General features: G+C 61.8%; 2 protein-coding genes across 4 annotated transcripts; one reads left to right on the top strand and one right to left on the bottom strand.

The window, feature by feature from the left end:
• Nucleotides 1-6: 6 nt before the first annotated feature.
• LOC112121322 (suppressor of cytokine signaling 3-like) lies at nucleotides 7-3,689 on the top strand. Of its 2 annotated transcripts, none has more exons than XM_026658686.2 (2): nucleotides 7-599; nucleotides 2,654-3,689. In XM_026658686.2, exon 2 carries the CDS (start codon nucleotides 2,734-2,736, stop codon nucleotides 3,358-3,360), a length of 627 nt encoding a protein of 208 aa, XP_026514471.1. In that variant the 5' UTR covers nucleotides 7-599; nucleotides 2,654-2,733; the 3' UTR covers nucleotides 3,361-3,689. The 2 variants fall into 2 exon arrangements, with proteins under 2 accessions (XP_026514471.1, XP_026514470.1); XM_026658685.2 differs by having other exon boundaries at nucleotides 7-668.
• A 2,218-nt stretch (nucleotides 3,690-5,907) lies between these two features.
• RPS9 (ribosomal protein S9) lies at nucleotides 5,908-9,128 on the bottom strand. Of its 2 annotated transcripts, none has more exons than XM_024208636.2 (5): nucleotides 9,082-9,128; nucleotides 8,063-8,185; nucleotides 7,576-7,698; nucleotides 7,234-7,420; nucleotides 5,908-6,154 (listed from the first exon to the last, which is right to left on the bottom strand). In XM_024208636.2, exons 2-5 carry the CDS (start codon nucleotides 8,157-8,159, stop codon nucleotides 5,977-5,979), a joined length of 585 nt encoding a protein of 194 aa, XP_024064404.1. In that variant the 5' UTR covers nucleotides 8,160-8,185; nucleotides 9,082-9,128; the 3' UTR covers nucleotides 5,908-5,976. The 2 variants fall into 2 exon arrangements, with proteins under 2 accessions (XP_024064404.1, XP_024064405.1); XM_024208637.3 differs by having other exon boundaries at nucleotides 9,087-9,119.
• Between the last annotated feature and the right edge of the window lie 246 nt (nucleotides 9,129-9,374).

Raw genomic sequence — 9,374 nt, 5'->3', positions numbered from 1 at the left:
TTAACATTGGTTTTAGGTTAGTTATTTGGGGTCAGTTTCCAGGTTGGTTTGGAGTTTTTTTAACATTGGTTTTAGGTTAGTTATCTGGGGCTATGGGGGACCAGATGTCTCGATTTTATAAGGACCGTGCTGATATTCAGGGCTTTGTCTAATATCCCCACCTATTACTTTCCACCCCTGTCCCGGTTTGTCACACTTGCTAGTTGGGGTTGGTTGACGGCTTGGGTTTTTGGACATTTAGTGCAATTACTTGGGCTGAAACTGGGATGCCCGGGCCGCGGGCAGGTCACACTGGCTCTGGGCCCTGGTACTTTCAAAGAAGTGACGCGCGCGAGTGCGTTTCGCTGCAACCAATGGGACAAATCCAAGCGGGTGCAGAAATCCGTGCCAGGCTCGGGGCCTTGAGGGTTTGCGTGAGCCTTAGCATAAGGGTTCCCAGAACTGGGCTCAGATTTCATGTAGCACGATGCAGACCAGGCCCCTCGTTACTTTAATAGGTTCAGATTTTTTATAAGAGCTTGGTTTAAAAAAAAATCTCGGCTGGATTTCTTGTTTTTTAGGCCCAACAAGAAGAGTTCCTGTTTCCCCGGGAGCTGGAGGTTTGTTCCAGCCTCGGGGTTTCCTGGAGGAAGTTGGAGCAGGGAGTGAATTTGGCGCAGCCTTAAAATGTTTGTTCCCCTTTGCCCCCCCACCCCACACACACACAGATAAAGCGGGATTCACTCCCTGTTCTCTAGGGCGCCTGGGCTGGGGCGGGGGCAGACCGAGAGCAGAAGAGTTTGTGGTGTGTGTGTGTGTATGTGTGTGTGTGTACATTTTGTGTGGGGAGGACTCTGTGTGTGTACATCTTATGAGGGGAGGAGTGCGTGTGTGTATATCTTGTTTGGGGAGGAGTGTGTGTGTGTATATTGTGTGTACATTGTGTGTGAGGAGGATCTTGTGCATGTGTGTGGTGTGTGTACATCTTGTGTGGGGAGGATCCAGTGTGTGTGTGTATTGTGTGTACAATTTTGTGAGAGGAGGATCGTGTGCATGTGTGTGCATGTGTACATCTTGTGTGGGGAGGATTGTGTGTGTGTACATCTTGTGGGGGGGAGTGTGTGTGATGCACATTTTGTGTGGGGAGGCTTGTGTGTGTGTGTGTATTGTGTGTACATGTTGTGTGGGGAGGATTGTATGTGTGTATATTGTGTGTACATTGTATGTGAGGAGGATCATGTGCATGTGTACATCTTGTGTGGGGAGGGGAGGATTGTGTGTGTACATTTTGTGTGGGGAGGATTGAGCGGGTGTGTGTACACTTTGTGTGTATATGTTATGAATAAGTTTGCATATTTTGTTGGTGTGAATGTACACATGTTTTGTCCGTGGGTGTGTTCCACACACACTCTCTCTCTATGTATATTGTGTGTGTGTGTGTGTGTGTGTGTTTATGCCTCTTATGCTTGGGTGTAGTGTACACAGAGGCAAATCAGACACACAGGAGATATATATGTGTCTTTGTGTTTACCGTATCTGTGTGCATTTGTGTTTTATATGTGTGTGAGGATGCATGTGTATGGGTTGTTGTGAATGCTTGTGTTTGCGTGGGTGTGTTTTCAGTGTGTGTGTATAATTATATGGAATAGTATGTTGTGTGTGTAGATCTGTGATGAGGCTTCTGATGAGTGTGTTATAAGTATGTGGATGTGGGGGTGGTATGTTTTTGTGCGTATATTTTGTGGGTGTTGTATGGTGTATATACAAACACACACAGCGCAGGACTCATCCCCTCCAGCATGGGGTGGCAGGGACACACACACACACACCATAGATTTTTAGGTATGTTCTCCTGTGGGGTGTGATTAAGTGTGTGTAACCACATAATTTAGTGTGTCTATCAGTGGTATGCAGAGGTGTTTCTGGGAGTGTGTGTTTGTAATTATGTGTGTGGGTGTGTGTATAACTGTATGGGTTGCAGTTTGCTGTGTGTTGCTGACTGGCTGCAGTGTGATGTTTGTGTGGGTGGGTGGGTGGGTTGGTGGGTCTTGTAGGTGACTCTAAGGGTACGTGACTGTGTGTATGTGTGTGTGTCTGAGCCTGCTTGTGTGCACCTGTGTTGCGCTGTGTGTGTGTGTGTGTGTCAGTGATTTGTGTGTGTGAGAGGCTGTATCTCCAGCACTCAGTATGAGTGGCTGATTGTGTGTGTGTCTGTGTGTTCTGCACAGAAATCCCGGCATGCAAGTAAGTGTACACACACCCCTCTACACCTGGAGGTGATTCCAATACTAGAGTGGTTAGAGCCGGAGGGGGGGGGCTGGGAGCCAGGACTCCTGGGTTCTCTCCCTGGTTCTGGGAGGGGAGTGGGGTCTAGCGGTTAGAGCGGGGGGAATTTGGAGCCAGGACTCCTGGGTTCTCTCCCTGGCTCTGGGAGGGGAGTGGGGTCTAGTAGCTAGAGCAGGGGGGTTGGGAGCCAGGACTCCTGGGTTCTCTCCCCAGCCCCAGGGTCATTAGGTCATGAAAAGCATTAATAGCGGGTGTTGGATTCTGTGTGAGAACTTCCAGGTATCGGACTCAATCAGTCACCTGCTCTGAGCTGCCCCTCACTCCCGACCCGCAGCCCCAGGCTCCCCCCACCCCCGTTTTCATTGACCCCCCCCCCTTCTCTCCACAGATGATCCCGCGGGAGGGACCCCGGTGACCAGGACGACTCAGCAGGGAGTGGGGGGAGGAGAATCCGGCCTGGGCAGCGCGATGGTCCCGCTGTGCTGGCCCTGCCTGCACTGCTGCCCGTACCCCCCGGCAGCCATGAGCGGGCCCCCCGCCCCGCAGCCCCCCGCCCTCTCCTACCACTACCGCAGCTTCTGCGGGGACTTCGAGCGGGTGGAGACGGCGCTGGAGCGGCTGGAGGCCAGCGGCTTCTACTGGGGCAGCCTGTCGGGGGCGGAGGCCAAGCGGCTGCTGAGCCCCCACCCGCCGGGGGCTTTCCTCGTCCGCGACTCCTCCGACCACCGGCACCTCTTCACCCTCAGCCTCCGCACCGGGGCCGGCATCACCAACTTGCGCATCCAGCAGCAGGGAGCCGCCTTCCACCTGGAGACCCAGCCGGGGGCCCCCTGCCCGCCCGCCTTCGCCTGCGTGGTGCAGCTGGTGGAGCACTACCTGGGGCGGGCCGGGCACCCGGGGGCCCCCTGCTACGTGGAGGCCCAGGGCAGCCGCCCCGAGCCCCTGGCGCTCGCCCGCCCGCTGCGCTGCAAGGTGGCCTCGCTGCAGGAGCTGTGCCGGCGGGCCGTGCGGGCCAGCGTCCGGGCAGGGACCGGGGGGCCCGATCTGGAGGGGCTGCCCGTGCCCCGGGCCCTACGCAACTCCCTGCGCTGCTAAGGGGGCCTTGCCCAGGCCCTACAGAACTGTCTGCACAGATGGAGGGGAGAGGAGTGAGGGGGGACCCCTGGCCTGCGCTCAGTATCCCCCCAATGCTCATGCGAGGCAGTTGGGGTACAGGGAGCCCCCCCCCGTAACTCAGGCCTTCTCAGTACAGCTGGGGGAGGGGAGGAAACCGGAGAGTGGGACCCCCTCTAGGACACCCCAGGGTTTTCCAGCACAGTGGGAGGAAGACCGGGGAAGGGGTCTGTACCCCACAACCTATGGAAAACCCAGCACCGCAGGGCGGGGAGAGATGGGGGGGAGCAGATTGGCACCAACCCCATGGCCGCTCCGGAGTGTGGGGGAGATGGGACTGGAGGGGGAGAAAGGCCCGGAGTGGATGGGAGAGGGGGCTCTTCAGACCAGGGCTGGGACCCAGGGTAAGAACTGGGAGGGAGACTCAGGAATTGGTGGGGGCTGGGAGCCAGGACTCCTGGGTTCTCTCCCTGGCTCTGGGAGGGGAGTGGGGTCTAGTGATCAGAGCAGGGGGGCTGGGAGCCAGGCCTCCTGGGTTCTCTCCGCAGCTCTGGGAAGGGCATGGGGTCTAGATAACGTCTATTCCCGGAGGAGCCAGATTGGACCATGGCCCCACAGTGGGGCTCCCACCTCATCCCGCCAGGGGCGCTCGTGGCCCCGTTACCGCCAGCTGGGCCGGGCCGTGGGCCAGGCTGCACGGGGGGCTTGTACCGCTGCATCGGGATGGAATAAACCTGTCTGCTGCATCCTGCCTCCCGCCACTGCTTTGGGGGCTGCCTGGGGCCTGGGAGATGCAGGGGCAGTCCCTCAAAGCACCCACAAATCAGAGCCACTGCTCCCTAAGGGGGAAAAGCCCCATTCCCCCTGAGCCAGGCAAGACCCAGGCCTGGGACCAGAGGGGAAAAGGCCCGGTGCCCTATTCCCTGCTAGCTGGTGGTGGCTGCAGCTCAGCGCTGGTTGAGGGATCCTCTGTAAACAACCCCGCCCCACCCCAGAAGCTGCTGCATCTAGGAGTGACCCCATCCTGACCCCCTTCCGCGCCCGGCTGTTCCCGTAAGGCTCTTGGCACCACGACCGCTGACTCAGGGGAGCAAAGTTACTGAAAACGGGCTCAGCGGTTCAGAAAAAAACCCAGCTGCTTCCGCCGCTCTGGCTTTCGCTTCCCCCCCGCGGCCGGGTTCAGGGGCAAGATCGGGGGTGAGGGGAACCGGCAGCACTGTGCCATTACAGCCCAGGGCTGGCCCCCCGGCTCAGTTCCGGCCTTTCACCTTCATTTCCCAGCAGAGGCCGGCCCTGGACCCGCCTCCCTCTGGTGGGTGGGGCACCCCCAGCCAATACAGCACCAGGGATCACAGTGCCAGGCGCTGTGGGCACAGGGCAGGTCTCTCATCCCCATCCCCTGAACCAGCCCCCCATAAAGCCACTGTCCTGCCAGTTGCTAGAGCCCCCTTCTCAGCCTGTGAGGATTGGGGGATGAGCTAAGAACAACCCTACCCAGTTACAACAAAGGTTCATTAGCCCAGGATCCTGCCTGGTGGCCCAGTGGGAATGAACAGAACAGGTAATCACCCCACAATCCATCCCTGGTGCCCACTGCCAGCTTCAGGCAGGGAGCGGAGCGGGGTGTAGCTCAGGGCAGCCTGGCATCCCCAGGCCCCATGAGGCAGGAACCAGAAGAGGCCCAGCCTGGCAAGCAGGGGGGAGGGTCCCACCTCAGAGAATGGGCCCTTTCCCTCCCCACAGCCCCCCAAGCCATGGCACCCCCCAAACCCATATGCCCAGCCCCCAGCTGACAAGAGCAAGCAGTGAACGAAATCCCCCTCGCCCAAGGCTTGGCTGAGACAGCATCAGGGTAGGGAGCAGCGGGGGGGGGGGGGGGGCTGGGCCCCGGGGGCCCATTCAGGGGGGGGGGGGGAGGGGAGAGGAGTAGAGTATCCCACCCTAATATCCCCCTCTAACCCCAGAACCGCCCCTGCAGCAAAGTGGAGAACCCAGCCCCCTTGGCCCAATTCCAACCCAGGGCAAACAAGCCCAACTCCTCCCCCTGAACACCTGCCTGTTGAGCAAGGGGACAGTTTTCTAGAGCTCCCCCCACTGTTTCCATGGGGGGGGGGGGGGCGCGCCCGGCAGGGAAAACCCCGGTTTGTGACCGCCCCCCCCTATTTCCCCCTCCTCCCCCCCCCCCCCGGGAGTTGCCTCCACCCCCAGTGCAGAAACAGGCAGCAGGTCCACCCCGGTTTTATTTCCAAGGGCTGGTGCAGCCTCCAGGCCGGGGGAAGGGTAAGCAGCAGGCAGGACAGGGCTCATTTCCAGACACAGCAAGCTGGGGAACTACCCGCTGCAGGGTGCATGGCCCAGGAGACAGCTGCAAAGGGCCGCCCGCTCACAGCCCAGAGTGCCCCCCTCTGGTGAGGCACAAGACTGAGCATTTGCTGTCAGGCCAGGGTACAGCAGCCCTGATGCCCCAATGGTAGGACCCCACTAACAGGCCAATCCCCCAGGGGCGCCCAGTTCAGTTCCAGTACAAGCTCCACTCCAAACTGGTTTATTAAGAGATACAGCAGTGCAGGCTGCCCAGCAGGGGGAGCTGCCGGGCCTTTAATCCTCCTCTTCCTCATCCGCCCCACCGGCGCCGCCCTGCCCCTTCTTGGCGTTCTTCCTCTTGACGCGGCCAGGCCGGCCGCCCCCGTAGGGCGAGCGCAGCGAGAAGTCGATGTGCTTCTGCGAGTCCAGGCGCACGATGAAGGACGGGATGTTCACGACCTGCTTCCGCACACTGGGGAAGGGGAGAGGGGTGAGGGCAGGCACGGGAAACCACCTACCCACAGTGCTCTGGGGCAACAGGACCCGGATCAGGATTTAACATGCAACCCCCGGGGCAGATGCCCCACCCCTTTGCCATCTTGTAGCTCCTCCCACAGACCCTCCCCAGAGCCAGCTGCACCTAGATACCAGGGTCCCCTCCAAGCCAGCTCCTGCTGGTACCAGGTGTGAATCCAGAGTCACCCAAAGAAAAGGGGTGACCTCTGGATTGATGCTAGGGCAGTAGAGATCAAAACCCAGCCCTGCCCCCATTGCAAAAGAGGAGCGACTCCAGATTAACACCAGGGGAGCCGAGATCAGAACCAGGTCCCACTGAACCAAGCTCCATTACCAGGCAGCCCTGGGATCCAAGCCCCGTTTGCAGGCCCCTCCCAGCGTGGGGCAGGGAGCCGCCGGTGGCTCGTTACCTGTGCAGCAGCCCCGAGCGCAGGGGGCTGGTGGAACGGCCTTGGCCCTTCGCAAGGTGTACGGCTCTGCCGCAGTGAACCTTGCCGACACGGGCAGCCCTACCGCCCGCTAGCCGGAGCGCAGGCTTAGACCGACTGGGGGGGGCTCCCCAGGCCCACTGGGCAGGGGGCTCCACGCGCCTCACAGGCTCATCCAGGAGGGCTACACAACACAGCAAGAGCAAAGCTTTAGGCACGGGGAGGGTAGGAGCAACAGCCAAACTCCCCACGTCCTTGGGATCAGCTTTGCCCTGTGTCTTCGGCGGGGTCAGTCACCGAGAACGGGGCCACTGACCTGCCTGCCACACGGCCCCTTCCCGAACGAACCCACCCGGGGGGAGCTACTGCCTCAGCCACCCAGCACGTACAGGGGACAGAGCCAATCACTGAACCCAGGAGTCCTGGCTCCCAGCCCCAACCCCTGCTGTAATCCACTAGACCCCCCCTCCCTCCCCTCTCCAAGGCAGGGAGAGAAACAAGGAATCCTGGCTCCCAGATCCCACCCTGTGTAACCCCACTAGACCCTCCTCCCCTCCCCGAGCCAGGGAGAGAACCCAGGAGTCCTGACACACACACACAGCCCTACCGGATGTGTCTCTGGCGGATCAGCACCCGGGCGTGGTGGATGGACTTGGCCAGGCCCAGTTTGAAGACCTGGGTCTGGAGGCGCCGCTCCAGAAAATCCTCAATCTTGAGGCCCAGGATATAATCCAGCTTCATCTTGCCCTCGTCCAGCACCCCAATGCGCACCAGCCGTCGCAGCAGGGCATTGCCTGGGGGGGGTTGGTGGGCCAGGGGGGGTTACCCCCGGGCCCCCCCCCCTCCCCCCCCCCCCCCCAACAACTTCAGACAGCTGCTGGGACCAGCTCCCAGCACCCCCCACCATGCCACCCCCACCCCCCGTGCCCCACCCATCCTGCCCCCTTACCTTCAAAGAGGCGCTTAGGGTCTTTCTCGTCCAGCGTGAGCAGCTCGCGGGCCGCCTTGCGGATCTTGGCCAGGGTGAACTTCACCCGCCAAACCTCACGTTTGTTCCGCAGCCCGTACTCGCCTGGGGAGGAGCAGGACTGTTACCAACAGGGACAACAAGCAGCCACCTCTGGGGTGGGGCACAGGGACTGGTTATATAGGGACCCCTAGCCCAGCGCTGGGACGCAGTTCAGGACTGTATCCCACTGACTAGAGAGGCAGCAGGTTGAACATTGCTTGGACTAATGGAGTTAAATCTCCTAAAGATCAGAACATAATTCTTGGGCCATTAATGCTGTGTCTAACAAAGCCAGCTGCATATGGTGGCACAGCGCCCCCTAGTGCCAGCCCTGACTGCCAGGGGAGAGCACCCTTGCCGCCCCCCCACCCACGCTGAGCCCCAGGCAGGCACCAGCCTGAGCCCCCGCCCTGCCCCCCAAACTCACCAATGAGCTTCAGCTCCTGGTCGAGACGGGATTTCTCAAAGGGGCGCCGGGGGGTGACATAGGTTTTCCGGCACACCCAGCTCCTGGCAACGGGCATCCTGGCCGAGGCTGTGGGCTCTGGCCCTGGGGGGAGAGACAGAGGGAATGAGCCAGGGAGAGACAGGACAACTCTGCTCCATCCCCACCCGTCCCCAACCAAAGCACATGGGGCCTTGATCCTCCAGCAGCCACCCCACGAACCCAGGGCGCAGCTTATCCCGGGGGGCCCCGGGCTGTGAACTTCGGTCACCCCCATCTTCCCTGCCTAAGCCCCCAGGCTCACACCCCATGCCGGGAGCCCCTGGTGGGTGCAGTGGGATCAGCCCACACAAGCTGTGAAGCCGGGACCCACTAGCACTCAGAGGGGCCGTCCTTGCGGTGGGTCTGGACAGCACCGAGCGCAGCAGTTACCCAAATAACCCACTGCGGGTGCCACCGACCCCGAGCGGCCTGACCCGCGTGACAGGCCCCCGGGGCGAGGGCCCCAGGCCCGGGCAGGCAGCGGAGCTCAGCGCCCCAGCCCGCAGCAAGGCCGGGGCCGACGGGGGCGGGGGGGGGGGGGGGTAGGGCGTGTGCTGGGTGCAGGAAGGGGGCGGGGGGCGCAGCTCTCCGGGCGCTTTGCAGACGGGGAAACTGAGGCACAACAGGGGGAGCCACGTGCCCGACGCCCGGCCCCGCTGCAGCAGGCGGGAGACGAACCCCGCCTCCCAATACACGGGGCTGGGGGGGGCCACGTGCTGTGCACCCCCCCCGCAGCAGCAGCGCGCGCCAGGCCCAGGGGCCGCACGCGCCAGAGGCCCTAGCGCGCCGCCCGCCTCTGCGCATGCGCGCGCCCGCGGGGAGGCGCCCACCCCCATAGCCCCGCGCCCGAGCCGGCCCCCCGCGCACCCTGCCTCTGCCGCGCGCGCTCGCCCATCAGCCCCGCCCTCCTCCGCGGCCGCTCGGTCCCCGGCCCGCGCCCAGCCCGGCTCTGCCCTCACCTCACCCCAACTGCCCCAGCGATGGCGGTTGAAAAAAAAGAGAGCGGAGTACTATGGCGCTGCCTTATATACGGCACAGGAAAGGCTCCGCCCTCGGAAGCTTCAGCCAATGGCAGGGCGCCGCCGGGTCCCGCGGGCCAATGGAAGGGAGGCGCCTCGCGGCGCCCGCTGGCCAATGACTGAACGCTCCCGGGGTCATAGAGAGAGACTCCTAGAGCGTCGGACGCGCGTGGGAGAGTGGCTGGGGGCGGCCATTGCTGTGTGGGGGTGAACCCCCTTCCCGTCCCAGTGGG

This window comes from Terrapene carolina, unplaced genomic scaffold (genome assembly GCF_002925995.2).
Source record: "Terrapene carolina triunguis isolate 2854851 unplaced genomic scaffold, T_m_triunguis-2.0 Scaffold500, whole genome shotgun sequence".
Classification (NCBI taxonomy): Eukaryota; Metazoa; Chordata; order Testudines; family Emydidae; genus Terrapene; species Terrapene triunguis.
The sequence above is the reverse complement of the archived record's forward strand: the minus strand, read 5'-3'. Positions and strand labels throughout refer to the sequence as shown.